The following is a 20,949-nucleotide window of genomic DNA, read 5'->3' on the forward strand; positions in this document are numbered from 1 at the left end:
CTAGGATTGGTACCTATTTATTAAACTTAGAGGGTGTTCATCGTCTGGTTGGGTTGGGTTGGGTTGGGTTGAAACAATTTTTTGGACCAACCCCAAAAGTTTAGGATGGTTGAATTGGTAACCCAACTTAACCTGAAAACTCCCGTTGGGTCTTGAGTTTTATTTTTTTTAAAGAAGTTTTATTTATCCCAACTCATAATTATTCGATACAATTTTAGATAAAATATATTAAAATTTTACAAATAAACACAAATCAATCTATAATCATTAAAAAAAATAAAAAAAAATAAATTCATCAACAACAGAGAAAATTGTAACCTTTTACACGGTGCAATAAAACTAAAAACAATTAAATACACCTCTCGAATTGGTTAGTAAAAAATGTAAGAATATAAATATAAGGTAGATCATGAAATTCAAAAATAATAAAAATGATTAGTTTGAAGTACATAACAAAAATATAAAAAAATATACGCTCCTCATCCTAACAGTTATCCAGAAACTATGGTAAACACACAGAACAATCAAAACATTTTAAACAACTTTTGATAAAACTTAGTATTTAAAATCATTTACTTTCAAGCTCGATGAGAACAACGATGGATGGAAAGTGTAGCAACTTAGATTTTTGCTAATCTAAAATCGCTACCATCGTCATAACATACTTGGTAACAACTTTAGGTTAATATGTTAAGACTTTAGGGCCATTACAAATAGTAAAAAGAATTCTAAAAAAAACTTTCACAAAATTCATTTAAAAATTCAAAAAATGTAAATAATATGCTTTAAAAAAAAAAACAAAATAATTATTTTATTATACCTAATATTTTTAATACATTAATTTTAAATTAAATATATTTTTCTATTTTTTATTTGATAGGTATAATATATTAAATATTAATTTACACCCTTTAAATTAAATATATTTTTCTTAGTTATATTTAATATCGAAAATTTCAGTTTTTTATTAAACGGATCATTTTTAGTGTTAGTGTTTATGAACTTATTATAAAATTAATTAATTAAACTATTAAATTAATCCATTTATAGAATTCTAAACATTGTTTTTATTTCTAAATTTCATATAAGCCATAATATTTGCTCAACAATTTCTAGCTTTGTTAATTAGTTATCAAATATATTTACAAGGTAAATAAATAAAAATACTATATCAAATTTCTATTAAAAGAATTATGCTTAAGAAAGTCAATTATATAATAAAACATTTATTTTTATAAAAAAAAAATGCCATAATTGATTTTTTCTTCTAAAATATTGAAATTCAAACCAGTAGAATATTTATAAATCCAAATTAAGTTAAAATTTTATTTTAATTCAAAACTTCCAATTGAGTCATATATATATATATATATGGCTCACACAACAAATTCCTATAACTATGAAACCCATATGAGACGGAGTAATAAACGATTCTCTTTTTTTAAATTACTTTGACTCGAAGATGTTGAAATTACGTAAATTATTTGAGTGATGCCTACCTACTAAGATCAACCCGAGTGAAAAGACAGAATGGGCATGAGATAATAATTCCATATTGATCCGAACTAATCAATGTGCTCCCATTTTTAATAAGATTCCAGCTAGAAGCATACAAGATCGGTAATGTATATGATACCATGTATGTCAGGGTATAATTGGTGATTTGACAGCAAAAGCAATAAGAAAGCCGATATAGAATATTATTTCCCGTGCTATAGAATATGATTGACTAGAACCATGTAAATAATACCCACAACTCCCGAGGAATAAGAAATCACCATAGCTCTAGATTATCATCCACTCAAAATTTGTAACCATTCAAGAATAAATGAAGCTTAATTCTTCTTTAATGTGACATGCATTTTCTTCACATATTCTTTGAAGTTTATCTTGCATGATTGATGTCTTGGTTCATATCAAAGTATCTCGATTCAGTGGAGTAGGACTCTCGAGACTCTTTCATAGAATTTAGCAAAAGCACAACCACATCTCCTCCATGTTACACAATTGGAACACATACCCATCTACGATTTTACACAAAGTGGTGACGAAATGGACCGTCCACTTCTTAAACGCAACACTCTTTTATACTGTCAACCCCTTGTATTTTCTCGTTATTGGCCTCGATTCACACTGACACATCATATGTTTGTGTGGATAGTTGCCGAGAGAGGTTACACTCAAGACAACAAGTGAAACACCTTGGTTACATACACACCACCGAAATCCCAGGCACGATAGAGAGTTCTATGAGATAGTCCTTCAACCAAGGACATCAGACATTCACTGCACAAGTAAAGCAAGGTACCTAAATCAAAGAGCAGAAAGGTTATATAGACTCTTGAAGATACGATTCAAAGATTTAGATAAGAGAGCTACTTGGAGCTTTGAGGCACCCTAAATACTCACGTAACAGTAGAGATTAAGCTTGAACTTCCTACAACCAAGAATAAGACCTAAGGATAACGATGCGATAAGAGCCTATAAGTAAGTCGGTTGTTGAGTATTTTTATACCCACCCCTTTAACCTCTCTTTTTTCGTCATGTATTTGTAGGCTGTTGGTCGAGGTGGAGTAGCGTTCGAAAGCTATTTATTCACAAAGGGAGTCGTTCCTGAACGTCAGTCCATTTTTGTATTTGAATCTTTTGTATTTCGTTTTGTAATTGCATCCCGAACCCTTTTTCCCGTTTGTTATAAAGTTGAACACACCACCTTTATTAGTGGTGGTGTTTTGTTATTTTCGTTTGATTTAAATTTTACCGTACTTATATATATATATAAATACCTACACACACATATATATATGTGTGTGTATATATATATATACATATATAGATACATATATACATATATATACCCATATATATACATATATATATACACATATATAGATACATATATATACACGTATATATACATATATATACACCTATATATACATATATAGATATATATATACATATATACACATATATATACATATATATACATACACACACACATCTATATATATATATACCCTATAAAATAATATAAATGAAAAAATGTGAGTAATTATTGTCAAAAAAATTTCCTAATATATTTATTAATTTTAAAAATGTTAAATACTCACATATATATTTAAAAAAAAATTTTAATAACCAATTATATATAGAAATTATTTTTCATAAATTTCTAATTATGGAATCCATAGTAATTTATTTTCTAAAAATGATGTTATTATATATGGAAACTGATGTATTTTTTATAAAAAAAAATAAAATAAAAAATAATAATTAAAATTTATAAAATTCTAAACATTATTTTTATTTACAAAATTCATATAAGGTAAAGTATTTTTTGCTCGTCAACAATTTTTTTTTATTTTGTTAATTATTAATCACATATATTTGTAAGGTAAATAAATAAAAGCCATACTATATCAATTTCCTATTAAATGAATTATGCGTTAATTATATAATAAAACATTATATTAAGAAAAACTTCCATATTTGATTTCTTCCTTTAAAATATTAATATTCAAACCAATATTGATAAATCTAAATTAAATTATAATATATATTCAATTTAGTCCATATATTTTCGAAAATTTAAAAGTAAAAGACTAATAAATCGCTTTGCGGTACGTTATTTAATATCAATATTTGTTTCAAGCGTTTTTACTTATAGTTCTGATAGTTTTGAAAAAAAATTAGAATTAATTCGTATGATTTTAAATGTTATAATTATTTTTTACGGTTTTATAAAACGAACTTTACAAACTATTAAATTAATCAATTTTTATTCATTAATTATACGTCACTCTATTGTAAGCTGGATGTAGACTAAGTTTCAGGTCAATGAGAGATGGTAAGTGATAAGGCAACCCTAATCCTCAGCCCAACGATCCAAGCTTGAAGCAAGAACCCTTGAATAAAAGTAATTAACATCTCCTTATACGAAATTTGGATCAACCAAGAGATAAAGCTAGAATTAGATTACCATCGAAGATCTAGAAAAAAAATTTGGAAACCTTGTTCTAAATTGAATCACTCCACAATCGAACTTGATCAAGGCTTGATTGAATGGCTCGGGTGCAATTCTACCACGAATTGCTTGAAACTTAGAATCCACAATCGAACTTGATCAAGGCTTGATTGAATGGCTCGGGTGCAATTCTACCACGAATTGCTTGAAACTTAGAAATGACAAATATGATGCTCGGATTTTTAAGGGAAACGTCTCAATTTGATATCTGAATTACATTCATCCACGAATCTTACGTAACATATTGTGGGTATTTATAGTCTCCCGACAAAAGACGTTTGTGGACAGTATTTGACTTTTACATAATTTATGAAATTAAAAATATTTTTTTCTAATAAACGTTAATGTGTTGAGTGGCTAATGCAACAGGTTCGAAATCAATTGAACTTTCTACGTGTAGGTTCAAATTCTGTTGTACATTTTTGAATCGACACTATGATTCTTATCGGTAAGCATATTGAATATTTAATTCATAAAACTCATATTAATGTATAATCTTGGATTACATTAATAAAGGTTTGACTTTTCTAATTAAATATTTTAACTAAAAAAATTCTAAAAATTTAATGAGAATTTACTACCATAAATAGATTAATTAAAATTTTAATTATTCTTTATGGTTTATGACATTTTAATTAATTTTGGAATTCATAACAATTTTTTTATAAATAAAATAAAATAAAAAATAAGAATTCTCAACAATTTTTTTGTTTTGATAATTATTAATCACATATATATTTATAAGGTAAATACTTAAAAGACAATATATCAAATTTCTATTAAAAGAATTATGCTTAAAGAAAGTCAATTATATAATAAAACATTATATTAAAAAAAAAACAGCCATAATTGATTTTTTAAATATTAAAATTCAAAGAAAGGTGGAATATTTATTAGTTCAAATTTCATTCCATTTTATTCTCAATTAAGTCTATATATTTTTCTAAATTTATATTTTAAGTAATTTTGAAATTTTTATTATTATTTAATATCCCAAAAGGGATAAACTCAACATTAATAAATACATTATTCCAAGCATAGAATTTTTTTTATAAAAAAAAAAAAAAAAGCAAATTTAAAATATACGAAAATAAAAAACGAAGATGATTTTTTAAGAAAAATCTTTTTTTGGATGTTGTTTTAATTGAACCCGGCCGAGTTAAGCCGGTAACTCGGCACAGCAACGAGTCGAACCGCTCTGGGAGCGGTTAGACCGAACGAGTCGTTCATGTCCAGCTCCTCCGCCTTCATGCCGTCCGGCAACTCCCACGAGAAGGAATGAAGAAGATTAGCCACCGCCATCTCACAAGCATAAAGTCCGAGTTGCATTCCGGGGCAAGACCGCCGACCCGACCCGAACGGAAGGAACTCAAAATCATTCCCTTTGAAATCCGGAGCGGCGTCGTTTTCAAATCTCCCTGGTCGAAACCGGTCCGGATCTTCCCAAGCGGTTCCATCCCGGCCAATAGCCCAGCAGTTGATCCACACTCTTGAACCAGTCGGAATGAAGTAGCCTGCAACGGCGGTGTCCACGGCGGTCTCGTGGAGGAGCAACGGAATCGGCGGATGAAGGCGGAGCGTCTCCTTCACGACGGCTTTCAGGTAGGGCAGATTTTGAAGGTCCGATTCATGGAGTCTTCGATCTAATCCAACAGTCCGTGTGAGTTCTTCTTGAAGCTTTTGTAACTCTTCCGGATTTCTCATTAATTCCGCCATGGACCATTCAATCACAGAAGCAACCGTCTCTGTTCCGCCGAACATCACATCCTGCAAAAATCTCATGAACATTGTGAATCCAATCAGTTTTTGCAAATCAATAGAAAAATCGATGAACTCACCATGATTATCGCTTTGATATTATCTCTAGTAAGTTGAAAATCGTTGCTACTCGATTCATCGACGAGGAACGCCATTAATTCATCCACCATATCGGATTCAACGTCCTGTTCATCATTATCATTGTTTTTCCCCAATTTTTTTGCTATATGTTCATCGATTATGCTATCAATGAACACATCAAGAGCTTTTCTAGCTTTTTCCATTCTTCGATTGAATTCTCCAGCATGAATCCAGCCTAACCATGGCAAAAAATCTGCAATGTTAAAAGCCCCAAACAGTTTAGAAAATTCTTGCAGGATTTCCACGAATTCGTCTTGTCCTTCGTGCGAGCACGATCCAAACGCGGCCTTGTAGGTTATGTTTCGTGTCAGACCGAAAACGAGTTCGCCTATATTCACAGCCTCTCCGATTTTATTCGATACGATTTGAAGTACAGAATCGACTTCATCGCGCACTGACGCCCATGATTCAGCCCGCCGTCGACTGAAAAGCTTCATGACACAGATCTTGCGCATTTGGCGCCAGAATGGACCGTAATTTGCGAAGGCCATATCCGCGCGGTCGTACGTGAGGTACGATATCGCGACGTTTGCAGGTCTATTTGCGAATGCGATATCCTGAACTTGGAGGAACTCGCGTGCCATTTCTGGCGTGGAAACCACCACCATGTGGAGAACGCCGAGACGGAGGTGGAAAAGACCGCCGTAGACGGCGGCGAGACGAGTGAGGCCACGGTGAGTTAGTTCGTTCATCATGAGCATGTTGCCGATGATAGGGAGGCCGGTAGGGCCGGGCGGATAAGGGAGTTTACGGCGTAATCTCCATAGGAAAGCGAGGAAGAACAGAAGAGAAACGAGGAAGAAGAAGAAGAAGGAGGAAGAATTCAAAGACTCCATTGAATTGCGATGAGAATTTGATAGGATTTGGAGATGAACTTATAGAGAACGAAGAGATTTTGGTTTTGATTGGAACGTTACAACCTTGCGTAATTATGTTCTTTATTTAATTTTTTGCAATAAATTTTAAAGATAATCATAGAAAGTTGTTTTAAATATTTACCATTTTTACAAGGAATGTTTTGTTTTCTCCTTGCTACTGTCCTTGTACATGGAGGATGCTCGCTGGCCCACTCCCCGGTAACCTACCTTTGATATGTTCTCTCCTTTGAGGGTCAATGTCCTCGCACGTGGGGCGTGGCGCGTGGCATTTCGTTTCGTTCTCCCCCTTAGCGTCCTCGTACGTGGGGGACGTTCGATAACCTACCTCTAATATCCTTAGTTGATATTATTTGATTTGATGTTAACCTTACGATTTTAAAACTCGTTTAATAGGAAAAGATTTCTATACGAATGTTTTATTATTATTATTTTATAATTCAAAAAATTAGGTAAATGGAAGATTGACTTTGGTTGGTCGGTCTTTAATATGGTAATGGGGTATCTTTTTGATAGGTTCAAATGGGCTATTTATTATCTATTTTAATTATTTATCCCTAATTAATAATATATATATATATATATATATATATAATTTTGTAAAATTTACTAAATTATATTTATTTATTATATTAAAATATATTATATTGTTATATAAAAACTTTGACTTTTTAGGCTGTCATTTTGATCTTGGAATGAGAAATAATATACTTTTTAAATTAATAATACCATGTCTTCCGTTATTTTCTTTTCTTTATTTCTTTTACGAGAATAATAAATAATAATTAATTAATTAATTAATTAAAAATATTAATAATAATGGTGAATATTTAATTTTAATAAAATTTTAGTTAATAAAAATCTATTATTTATTTTTAAATATACAATTAATTAATTAATTAATTAATTATATATATATATATATATATATATATATATATATATATATATATATATATATATATATATATATATATATATATAAGTAAAAATATATTTTTTAAATTAATAATAAATTTGAGTTGGTTCAATTTAACCCGATAATTTTGGAGAACCCTTGAACCAATGAAACACATAAAATTTTTATTTCTATGAATTCAACTCAACCTGAACAAGTTCATGTCCCGACCCAAATCCTACGAGTTGAGTTAAGTTGATAGCGTTTTTCGAGTCAACGTTTTTTTGGACAACACCCGAGGGTATGTAGTCTCCGAAAAACTTAATTAAATTGAATTATTCAGTTAAAAAATTAATAATTGAATTTCCTTAAAAGAAAAAAAAAAATCTAACAAATTACCTTGTAATTTGACAAACTTGTTCGTTAGGTATATTAATTAATCTGCCTTGTATGGGTAAATAAAAGTTATGACGTAGGTCGGTGACTGCTGAGCTCAGCATCAATTAAATCACAACAAAAATTTAAAAAAATTTTAAAAAATTAAAAAAAATATATATATTTTTTAAAATGTTTCAACCTATTTTAAAATTACAAATCTTTAGAGTTTAGACAAAAAAAAAAAAAAAAAAAAAAAAAAAAATCGAGGTAATGGTGACGTGAAACAATATGAAGCTTCTAGTTAAATTTGAAAACGATATGTACCTACATGTTCGCCTCGAATACTATTCACAGACTCTAAAGCAACAATAATCACAAGACCTCGGGTGGAACTCTCGATTGAGGAGTTACACGGAATGCTACCAAGATACTTAGAAGAAGCATCAGACTCTTTCATGTAGACCCCACTTGCCGAACTACCCAACATCTTGCTTTTGATATTCGGGAGGTCTCATTTTGGCCACTTCATGATATTTTATCGTACTAATTTTCACTTTACCTTCTCGGTCCGATCTATTAATATGATTGGGTCGTCCATGCCAAATCTAGAGTGAAATAGTAGTTTAGAGTTGAAGGAGCGAAGTCGAGTTGACTCGGAATTTCCATTTTTTTAGTCGGCCCGGAGTTGATATAAAATATGATATTTTACTTCATTTAACTTTCATCAACTCAAAATCTCAAAGTTATTAGTTCATGGAAAAAGACTTTAGTCTAAATAAAGATCGAGTTCTTAATTGACAGTACCAAACATTTACAACGTAATTAACAGACTCATAAAGCTTGAGAATTTTGATGTTTCTTCTTAACAAAAGAACTAAAACTACTCGTATCTCGTCTTGAACGAACGACAAAACATGAATATTCTTCCTTTTGTACTTGAATTTGACCGCACTTATAGCTCAAACATGTTGAGTTTCGATCTTACAGTGTTTTCCAAGATTTGAGAAAAATAAAACTCAATCAGTCTCATCTTAAATCTAGAATCTAATACAGCAGCTACTATCAAAACACTGTGAATCACTCTTCTCACCTCAACATCTTACTATACTACCTCGAAAATTTCAAACTATTGGATTACTTGATCCAAAAAATTAATCAGTCATGTTGTAAAAAGGGTTTCAATTTACGAGCATAATTAAAAACAATGTCATTACATTAAAATAAATACTAAACTAATGAATCACATAAAGGAAGTCTTATTATATCGAACCAACCAACAAAACGAAGTTGAGTAACAACACAAACAAATACTATAAAAGCAAGTGAACAATTTATAAAGTTTAGAGTTTAGTTCCGAAATCGATATGGATAATTAAGTAAAAAATGAAAAAATGCGAGGATAAAATATTAAACAAATAGATAAGAAAGTTAAAAAAATGAAATCATATTGAAAATTTTTAAACTAAAAAAAAAAAAAAATAGATAATACTTAAATTATTTGCATCTGAAGACCCTCGAAGAATAGAGAATTGCAAAAGTAGCACATGTATAACATTAATAACAGGGCGTTTATACAAAGAAAAGCTCTGAATAATGATAGGACTATACAAAATTAATTGCTCTCTAATCACTGTCAAACAACTAAATTCTACTTGTGCCTGTAATCACAAGAACCTCCTTTCTTGCAATGTCCACTTCCATGATATTTGCACAATTTTTGCCCTTTATTGTTGTAAGGAAGCCTAGAAGAACTTCCGCCGCCGCCGCCATAAGATGGTGGCATCCCCCAAGATTTGCCTCCGTTCCCTGGATCTCCGCCGTGAGAGACACTGTCCGGGTTCGAGAATCTATCCCCATTCTTACCATGTTCGTTACTCCACATGCCCTGATTGGCTGATGGGGCATGCCAATTGGGATTCATGTTCATAGGTGGCATCGGTCCGAGGTTGGGGGCAACCCAACCCGGGGTTGCGTTTACCTGAGGTGGTATCGAGCTATGCGCTTGCCATCCTTGAATGTTGTTTCTGACTGGTGGCCCTTGACCTGGGGCATTCCAACCTGGGTTTGTACCTACAGAAGCAGAACTTTGAGCTGAAGACCCCCACATCATACCAGTAGCATTCGGAGGTGCTGATGGAGCCCAAGTCATGTTTGGATTTCCTGATGGCATTGGCCCCCAGCTATGGTTCTGAGACTCCAACCCCGGTCGTGGAACGGTGCTTTGACCTTCTGGAGCACCCATTCCCCACGGTATATTAGGCGGAGTTGAAGACTGAATGTGTGGCGGGTTACTCGGAATAGGAGGCATCGATCGCCAAGGCTCAGAGGATGAAAAATTGGTTAAACCAGGCGTGGAAAAACTCGCTGTCGCAGCATTTTGCGCGGGTGACATCTCCCCCCAACGCCTGTGAAGAGTTTGTCCTGGCGGCATGCTAGAAGAAATGTTTGTTTCAACAGTTTGAGTTTCAATAGGAGGATTACGACTGTTGATGGATTGTACTAGAGAATGAAGATTTGCACTAATGCTTTTAATATCTGCAGCTGGATTCACCAAAGTATCATCAATGATAGATGAAGGCCTTACTGGCAGCGAATGATGATTTTGAAGTCCATTTATAGGACCTAAACCCGTGCCCTTTTCTGCAGCGTTCAGGCCAGAATGTGAGCGCAAGGAATCGTTTTCGGATCCTTGCATAAGTGAAGAACCGTGCAAACTGCCACCACCTGCTGAGGAGGCGAACGGTGTAGCCATTTGAAATGGCTGCTCCTTCGTTCCTCCTGAGCTGGGAGTAGGAGAAGGAAGACTCGTAAAGTCCTTATTACCATGGTCAGACGACCATCGGTCTCCCGAGTACCTGGGGACTTCTATCGAAGCTGAGGCGGGTATACCAGTAGGGCTAACTTCAGTTTGAGATTTCCATCTTCCTCCAGCAGATTGGCCATAAGAAGTTGGATTAGTATGTGGATTTGAAGTACCAGTATTCTGAACATCCATACCTGACTGCACAGTAGCTCCCTGAGGCTTTGCAACGAAAGAAGAAGCATGTGCTTGTGCTTGAATACTGTTGTCCACGGATGAAGTATCCTTCGGAATCTTTCCCGCTAAGACATCGGTCAGAAGCAGCGAGTCGTCTTGCTTGTCTGAGGCTCTCCATACTCTCAAGTCTGCAGGAAAATAGCCTGTGTTACTCCACTTACGAAGTTGCACCATCGAAAACGGTCCCTGCACTTTCCCAGATGGATCCTGATAACGCCAAATCTTCTCTGTTTCGTTAACTGTAGCAGCATTTTGTGTAGTCCCAACAGATGGAGATGCTGCTGAATTTACCGAACGAGCGGCAGAAGGCAACTCAGACGCTGCCCCGGACAAGGCATTCCTGGCAGTCATTTCTGAGCTAGGCGAAACTTGTTGCTTGTCCCACTTATTTGGTTTTTTAACATCTCCCTCCCTTCCATGGCTCCAAGAATTTTCATTTATTATTTCACCAGAACCAATGGCATCTTCACCTTGGTTAGAGAAGCCTTTTCCAGACAAGTTCCTGCTCAAGTCCCGATTCGTGCTCGAAAAGTTTCTAGTACCACTCCAGGAATCATTCAAATTTGAACCTGCTTTTCCAGGAGAAACTGGCTCCCTTGTCCTCCTACTAAAGCCTGAGCCTCTTGACAAGGTGTAGGTTTCTGCACGTAAACCGATAACGTTATACTGTCTAGCTAATGAAAAAGAAATGTGAATTGACAACAAAAAGAAAAAGCAAAAAACCTTGTCTCTTATCATCTGCTTCATCCTCATCTTCAGATTCATGACTCGGATCCATATTTGGGTCTGTATGTATTCCCGGTAGCTCCTCCAGTCTGCGCTGCCGCTCCTCGGGTGTCTTCAAAAGCTGTAGTTTCTCAACACATTCCCTAAGCGTTGAGAGAAGTCAAGGAAGATAATCATAGAATTCTCTATCTCATTTTCATGCAGAGCGTGCAACAAAACAAATAAAATAAAGATGAATTGTTAATAATCTTGTAGTCTTTATTCTAGTTGTGCACTCAAAGAAATAGGGAGTGATCTCCTATATGAATATGATCTCTGCCACTTGCATTCCACATTAAAAAAACAAACTATAATTTTTAGTTTCAAAACTTTGACTTGGATTTCAAAAACATTTCCTAAAAAGTAGGTAACGAAACAAAGAAATCAAGAATCGTAAGTAGTGTTTGAAAACCAAATGGTAATCGAACGGGGCCAATACATAAAAGTTCAACTTTTCCCATAGATTCCATCTTCCAGCTAACGTTCTGTAATCCCTTCAAAAAATGCAGGACTAAGGTTATCATCTAGTCTGGATTCATGGAAGGTGGTGGAAGGAAAGAATTTTCAAATTATTTTAAGACGGAACAAGATAGGACATGGAAATTTCCCACACCATAATCTGTTTCAAAGTACCTAGAGGGCAGTGGTTTTACCCCAAAAAACATCAATTTTCCAATAAAATTCAGCCATAATTCAACATAATGTTGTAAAAAGGATATTCTTTTCTGCGCCCTTTTTCACTTGCTCGATCACGAAGATGACTCAGTCGAACTATCTCGGTTTCCATCCACTGGAAGGGAGACATACAAAGAAATAGTAAACTATAAGTCAAACAAGTGGTATCTAAAATACAAATAGTTTGCCTTAAACATATAAACTACTTAAATGCAACCAATCTTTAACAAGGAAAAGATGCCAAGAGAAAGAAACTAATGTTCATTACATAATGACGACATTTGGGGAGTTGCTGATCATAGTTGGCACTGATTATTTCATAACATAGTGCAAATGAACAATCTAACATCACAGTCCCCTCTAAATCTTCCTAACTTCTTTAGATCAGTTGCGCGCACCACTACCAGATATTGTCTTCTTTGAACTTTCTCTTCCGAGCTTTTGCTCGAGGTTTTTAAAATGCGTATGCTAGGGAGAGGTTTCCACACCTTTATAAAGGGTGTTTCGTCCTCCTCCTCAACCGAGGTGGGATCTCACAGTGAGACGTTAATTTCTTTAGGTTAGTTCCTCGTAATAATTCTTAAATGCTCTTTTTTATTGTTTGAAATGGTGACTCAACGTTGATCTATATCTACTTAAAATCTTGGTTGCAAAAGTTCTTATACAGAACGAAAGGGAAAAAAGTTAAGAGCCTTATCCAAATGAAGCCGTTAATTGTTCGACAAAAAGTAGCGGATACTTAAAGAGGGCATCTCAGTACAAGCATTACCTCCAAATGTTTCAAGAGTTAGATGAATCTTATTTTTCCTCTAATAATAAAACAAGGGGAGGACCAGACAAGAGATATCGACTAGCAGGTAAATAATGATAGAACATTACAATGACAAACAATGTTACTAGTTATCTGCAGCAAACACGAAGGCCGACATGAACAGGTCAGCCAATTAAAGGACAAAGGAAACTTTCAAAAATATTTCCTTTCAAAACATGCATCCATGTCAAATTCTTCCAGGATCAGATGTATCAAATAATTTCCAGAAGCATGTATAAAAAAAAATCCAGAACTGTTAACATCAAATACTTACATCCTTAACTCTAGCATCTTGAAGCGACATTGCTCTCTCCTGAAGGTCACCCTACAAGGGAGAATTGATTTTTTAACATACTTTGAACTTATACTCAATATTATTGTTTATGAGAAGCTTGAATAAATAATTAAATAGAAGATAAGTAAAAAAGAAAGGTAAAATTACCACAGTCAGACGGTTAAGGATTCCACACTTAATGCTCTGTCTGAGACGCTTGCACTCCTCCTGAGCACCACCGTCACCGGAAAAAAAGAAGGCAAAATACCCAAAAAAAAATGATTAAACAAAAATATATGTACCGAAGAGATCATAGCTACACTTGTTTTGCTGGTAATCCAGTTTTAAGAAGATATTCAAGCACCATATTTGTATTAAAACTACCTCTGTGAACTCTTGATTCGAGATAATATCAATTGAAATCACTTCTGTCTTGTTCAAATTCAAGATCTCTAGCAAGATATCTGTCATCTTTTTACCAACTTTATAAGGCTCAGACGCTTTGCTTGTACCTGATAACATGTTAAGAACTACGTTACTTCTACAGTTCTATCAAGTTCTTATAAGAGGCAAATGGTAAAGGCACGACTCCTCATACCTACAACTTGAACCAACCGGTATAAATCTTGTTTTTGTGCATTGCCTGATATTCTTATCCTCACAAAAGAACCAACAACCTTTTCATGAAAACTCTCCTCGTCTTCAATCAGATATTCCACCAAATTACGTCTCAGGTAGATTAAATTAATGTTGTGAATATCAATGGCTGCATAGTCATCAAGGTTGGACTGCAATCCTCTCTGATCACCTTTTTTCCGCATCCGGCGTTTCTTTTCTTTCCTAGTTTTTCCCGACGCATCGGTGTACCCATCACCTTCCAACTGACTTGATTCAGTATCGGCAACACTCCCTTGGAGGTCATTTATCTGCACATCTTCTCTGATGAGGAAATGTGACTCTAGGAGCTTCAACATTTCAAAATGTCCTACACGTGGCTTTCCAAACAAATTCTCAAGTCTTGAATCACATATGATTTGACTTTTCCTACGAGGATCACGAAGCTTATTTCTTTTAATATATTCTAATAAGAGAGCCTGCACGTCAAACTGAGATAAAACAGTTCTATCACCATTCTTCATGTGCATAACAAACTCCAAGAGCTCTTTAGATGCCCACTCAACATTGTTATCCGTGGATGGCCCTTGAGAATCAGGTATTATTGGCATACTAGGTGAATTGGTTTCCTTTGCTTGGGATTTTGACCTTCTCTTAGCTTTTCTTTTCTTAGAACTACCAGATTCTTCATTTTCAGAAACATCCAAATCTGATCCTCCATCAACATTACCATCATATAGCTCGCCAGGTGAATCGGGTCTGCTATTTAGTGTTTCAGATCCTTTCCATGGGTTTTTTGCATGAACAAGTTCATCAAAAGTTAGAGAAAGGCTTCCTTTCAGGTCAGTCCAGTATTCCTTGAAAAGATATTCCCAGCTAGTTTTGTCATTAAAATCAATTTGGCCCTGTACAAGCACAAGAATGACCAAATAAGCAAAATGGCCTGCTGCAGTAAGACACATCTAGGATACTGCATTCGAAAATCTGCTTTATTAAAACGTAGCTTTTACTGTTTATATGCATGAGTGAGAAGTGATAACAAATAGAAAGTGAGAAAATAAAGTGATTTGCAGAAGTACAGCCAAGACAATTATGGTTATCTGCCCTGGTAGGGATGGAATGTATGCAATCTGATTTTCACATCACTGGAAAATTCTTTCACATACATAGATATAAAAGTTTCTCTTAAGATCTAAACATAAAAAGGAACAACGAACAATTAATTTCACAGTTCAATCATTTTGCAATCAAAGAAGCCCTTAGCCTACAGTCCTTTTCTTGCTAATATGTCTCCAACTTTTGCATCTATTGAAATCAACCAGAAATGCACATGACATGAATAAGTTGCATCTTATAATGCGAATGTTTCAAACAAGAACAACCTTGTACTCGTTACTGATTAACCAACAAAAGTTGAAGTTTGGAAGTACATTGAAAATTTTGAAAATTCACCAAAATTGAGTGTGTGTGTGTGTGTGTGTAAAACTTTTCTCCATCTACACTGGGGATTACTAAATGTGCATTTGACCTTCCATCCCCAGCTCTTTATTTCCTAACGAGCTAAAAACCAACCAACCACATCATCTCCTCGTAATCCTTCATTGGTGTTCACCACAAAGCTATGTTTCATAGCCATGAAGGTTGCACGTCAACTAATGAACAATGCCTGTATGCGTCTGCAATTAAATTCACTCAAGTGCCAGCTGACACTCAGATCTATCAAAAATAGTTCTGCGGAAAATTTGATGCATGGAAGTAATGACTATTAGAAGCAAGACCCACCTTCCAAACATTTCCTTGAATCCATTACCATATACCTTTTCCATACTTCATCTAGTCCATGAATTTCTAATATATCGTTTTCTCCCTCCCTAACACTTTTACAAAATATAAGTCCTTGACGCTCCAGCCATATTTCACGGAATGACTTTGGAGTTCATGAAGATATGGGCTTGCTACTCCTAAGGTAACAGGGTACAAGGAAATGCAACAGAAACAACACAAATAATGATTTGAAGAAGGGAACACATTCGAATTGAAATGAAATAAGAATGACGCTTAATGAATAGTAAAAAAATGAAAACTCATGGCTGATTTATGATGAACTTCAGACTATTTCATGCATAATCTAACAAGGACAGCAAAGTTAGGTGATTCTGTCTCCCAAACGCTATATCGTGTTTGTCTAACCAGTTACCTATGTAAAGCTATGCTGTTCTTAATTCTTACTGTTTGTATACTTGCTGCAAAAGAAAAGGTTTCTCTAAACTTTAAATGTCCAAAATGATAATGAGACAAAAAGTAATGCTGCAAAATGGAGACAGCCAGAAATATTATGAACTTATTAGCAATTGAGTACACCTGACCAGTATTCATACATTTTTGGCACTAACAGAGTAACACATACCTTTTCTGTACTTCCCTGCTCATTCTTTTCAATCAACATAACAAATCTCATGCACGCCTCGCAGAAGCCTTTGTTACCTCTAACACACAAAATAACAGCATTTTTTATGCAGCCCTTGCACAAGGAAAATGTACATGTGTAACACATGTAGTGGGCAGTCTTCTCACAGTTACTACAAAGATGCCAACCTAAAATCAATATAAAAGAAAACCTTGAATGAGAACATAAATCAAAAAAAGTTCACAAAGTAGGCAAAGAGGAGGGGGAAAAAGTACGAAATTATTGGCCATATTATTTCCAAGTCTATAAGAACAGAGGGAATGACCGTAGAATCATACAAAGTGAAGGCTTAAAAGAAAAGGAAACGCTTTATATGTACAATATGCGTGTCATTGTTCAGTAAATTTTTATTTCTCTTCCATTGATAAGAAAAAAGTTTAATCATTAACTTAAAGATGGAAAAGTTTAGTAAAAAGTCTACTCTTGAAGCTCACTTCATGCATAATCAAAAAACAGTGTTCAACCTATAGCCTCCCAAAAGGGATTAACAAAAAAACCACACCAATTTGGCAATTACATTGGAAGTTGATTATAAAAAGATGGAGAAGAACATCTATAATCTTAAAATAAGTCATCATAACAAACAAAAATGATCCACTGCGTTAAAACTCAACTGTCTTCTTTGAAAGAAAATAATGCAGGACTTTCATCTCCACAGGCTACAGCCTTCTTGATTTCCAACATAAATGGCTACCTTTACCAAGTAAACCCCTATACTAATTTATTTTCTAAATCAATAGCTCAAGTTTCTAAGATAATTTTAGTGTAGAATTGAAAAGAGTTTATCCATGAAGAGTTACCTACACACCAACAGATACCTCTCCCCTTCCCCTGCCCCACTCACTCATTATACTGAGAATAAGGAGAATTGTTATTGGTTAAGATAGACAAACACGTCCTAACATCCGTTGCTACAATTTTCAGTCAAGTAGAATACTTCCCAATTCTATTGCACTATTTTCAGCGATGAAGTTATATTGAACACGCATTTTAAGATAAGAGCAAGAATCCTTCGGCTGGTACTCGTTGAAATTTTTGGTTTGCGAGAAACATGACGTTCTCTAAAGGCACAAAGGGTCATCTTTGAAGCTGGTTTAGTTTTGCACATTTCAACCCTCTAGATAATTTCAATAAAATTAAAAAAAAAAAAAAAAAAAAAAAAAAAAAAGGGATATCCTTTCTTTTTAATTCTTAACAACTGGAGTCTCTTCTTGTACTATCTTCTTCTGAGACTCCTTTTGTTTGTTACATGCCTGTTTATCATATTGCCTTAATTTTTGGTCCCATTATTCTTAATGAAACTTATTTTCTTGTGTCCTATCATTGAAATATTTGACAACTATTTCCACTTCCACAGTACAATTTTATAAACAACTAAGCCTCCAACGTTTTTCAAAAAGCATATATAGTCCAATGTAGAGCGACTGAAACTTCACTCTCCATCCTTTTTTTATTCAGAGGGAAGCGGCTGCAGCTGAAACTCCAGACCGACACCAACAAACGAGGAAAACTGAATCGATATGATTCCTGATTCCAAAACACCGTAGTGCACGTCATTTGGATGTTAAAATCTACATGATAATAATCTGCAGCCATCTGCACATAAATCTTTGTAAAAGCAAAGGACAAGAAGTCTGGTTGCAAAGACTTCCTTTTCATAAACATTTTAGAAAAAATACTCACAAGTTACTCAATTTGTGAAAGGGAATCATTACAGAAAAGAAAGAAAATAATAAAGAACGACAAATCCCCAAGGAACACCACGATGAAGGTCGAGAAACAAAACCCTCTAACAAATAAGATAATTATCAATGACCGTTACAAAAACAAAAGAAAAAACCCCTTAATTCCTTTCCACCCACAACGACCTAATAGTGGCTTTCGGTTTCACCATGTAACACAACGGAATTGAATGAGATCATAAAAGATTCTGGCCGGATAAAAGTAAGGTACAAGCAATTTATCAGGAAAGTGGAAATAACTTTTTCACCCCAAAAAACATTCTTATCTTGGTCCAAAAGAACAAGAAAACATCAGGAACACACGCTAAAAAAGGCTAATATCCATGTAGGAAAAACGAATTACTCAGAATATGTAATATAAGACAGCACATTACCACAATTCCATCGACCCTTGGCTCGGAAGAACGCCTCATCACGATTAATACAGGAAGGGTGGTACGCCTTGGGACAGCCTCTGGAATCAAGAGAAAAAAGATCAACATAAAATCTTAATAAAAAGATGGTTTAGGATGCCACTGAAAAAACAAACCTGCGATCACAGAGTACAAGGTCACCCCCATCAAAACAAATAAAGCAAACGTCTTCTTCCACCTTCTTCCTAGAAGGAACTCTAGCAGGAGCTTTAGAATTCTTTCCACGCTTCCTTTTAGCCCCACTGCTACCTTTACTTGCCTCATCAACCTCCTCTGTAACATCCATCTCCTCAACCTCCTCCGCTGCTTCTGTTTCCCCCACCAAGTATGTCATGTTTGCATCATTCTCCTCTGATCCAATCCCTTCATCCACCAAATAAACCCTGTCATCTGCTTCCTCAGTCTCTTCTTCCATAGCTATTTCCTCCAATTGTGCAGTCTTGTCGTCCAGATTCTCCATTGATTCGGCTGTGTAGTTTGTCACATTCTCAGCCTCTGCAGTCTCATCTACCAAATTCTCAATCTTTCCAACCTCGGCACTCTCATCAGCCACACCCAATCCTTGCACCCCTGCTTCCCTATCTTCAACGTTTTCAATCTTCAACACTTCAATGTTGTCGTCTGTTACGTGCACTCCCTTGATCTTCGGGGTCTCATCTGCCAAATTTCCCGTCGTCGTCTTCGTCGTCGCATCAGCAGCCTTGTCTTCCAAACACATTCCATCCACCTCAACAGTCTTGTCTTCAGTATTCTCCATAGTTACCGCCCCATCAATCTCACCAGCAAAATTCGCCAGCCCCACCTCATCAGTTTTGCTTGAATCATTCTCCATCTTCAAAGTTTCACCAGTTCTGTCAGCTAAATTCTCCGTCCTTCCTTCCTCCACCACAGCCCCATCTACCAAACTTTGTTTCAACTCGGACTTCTCCACAAGCTGCACCGGGACGCCTAATTTCCCATCCTCCATAGAAAAAGTTTCTTGCTTTGCCACCTCTATATCCTTCGAATCTTTGGGATCATCGGCATTTTCTTCCACCTCTTTCCTCTCCACCAAATTGGCTACATCAGTAGTATCTACACCATGCACAAAAGGAGTCGTTTCTGCAAGCTCAGCCAAAACATCACTCAAGCATGTGTCTGTCTCACCGCAGCCAACAGTATTGTCCGGAAGATTCACCATCAAAACGTTGCCCTCAACCTGATTTTCAGCACCACCAACCAAATCCATTTCACATAACAAGTCACCTTCTCCAAATTCAGCAACAGCCTTCACCTCCTCCGCCCCTGCATCCTCCTCTTTCACATCATTGAAAACCGTTTCCCCCAATAACCCCATCGCCGCAATATCCGGTTCAACCTCCAACTTCACTGAATCTTCCCCCATATCCTCAATACCGTTACGACAAGCCTTAACCCCGGCTATCTCTGTCTCCTCCACCTCCAAACAAGTCTCTGCAACAAGACTCTCATCCCCACGAATTGCATCGCTCGGCTGCAAAGATTCAACGCTAGAATTGGATGGAAACTCCAGTTCATTAATGGCGGACTGGAACAAACAATGCTGTTCTTCATTGCTGTGAAGCTCCCGATGGGTGTGACACTTAACATCCAAGTCGTTGCCATCATCAACGGAGAGAAGAGGTGATGATGGTTGGTCATGTTTGGAGGAATCGTTCTCTTCGGCTTCCATTTAGAAACAAAATTAGGATTAAAAATTAGGATGGCCCGGAATTGAAACCCTAGGGTTTTAAGATCCACTTCCCCCCCCTCTGACTAGATTTTTTACGGTACAAACAGAGCGTTTGCACAAAAAAATTGAGTTTCGCTCAGCTCCTCCCTCTCTTCGATGATTTCTTTGTTTTTATAATTTGACTTTTTTTTAATTAATTTTTTTTAATGTTTTTTATTTATTTTTTATTTTTTTATTTTTTTTTATGTTTATTTATTTTTTTATTTATTTTTAATTTTTTTTTTTTTTTGTTGTTGTTTTGTGAACAAATAATAAATAGCCCATAAAATTATAATAATTACATATGCCATTGTCACAACCTTGACTATTATAACTTTTAGGCC

At 35.1% G+C, this 20,949-nt stretch overlaps 2 protein-coding genes across 2 annotated transcripts; both read right to left on the bottom strand.

Moving 5' to 3' along the window:
- Nucleotides 1-4,989: 4,989 nt before the first annotated feature.
- On the bottom strand, nt 4,990-6,818 carry LOC111793409 (cytochrome P450 84A1). The gene is made up of 2 exons (XM_023675262.2): nt 5,866-6,818; nt 4,990-5,794 (listed from the first exon to the last, which is right to left on the bottom strand). Exons 1-2 carry the CDS (start codon nt 6,760-6,762, stop codon nt 5,168-5,170), a joined length of 1,524 nt encoding a protein of 507 aa, XP_023531030.1. The 5' UTR covers nt 6,763-6,818; the 3' UTR covers nt 4,990-5,167.
- Nucleotides 6,819-9,599: 2,781 nt separating this feature from the next.
- On the bottom strand, nt 9,600-20,711 carry LOC111793408 (uncharacterized). The gene is made up of 10 exons (XM_023675261.2): nt 18,993-20,711; nt 18,838-18,917; nt 16,662-16,849; nt 14,238-15,159; nt 14,024-14,151; nt 13,808-13,867; nt 13,640-13,690; nt 12,599-12,669; nt 11,838-11,989; nt 9,600-11,755 (listed from the first exon to the last, which is right to left on the bottom strand). The coding sequence occupies exons 1-10, from the start codon at nt 20,564-20,566 to the stop codon at nt 9,726-9,728; spliced, it is 5,256 nt and encodes a 1,751-aa protein (XP_023531029.2). The 5' UTR covers nt 20,567-20,711; the 3' UTR covers nt 9,600-9,725.
- Between the last annotated feature and the right edge of the window lie 238 nt (nt 20,712-20,949).

Source organism: Cucurbita pepo, chromosome 4, assembly GCF_057944985.1.
Source record: "Cucurbita pepo subsp. pepo isolate OVF chromosome 4, ASM5794498v1, whole genome shotgun sequence".
Taxonomy (NCBI): domain Eukaryota; kingdom Viridiplantae; phylum Streptophyta; class Magnoliopsida; order Cucurbitales; family Cucurbitaceae; genus Cucurbita; species Cucurbita pepo.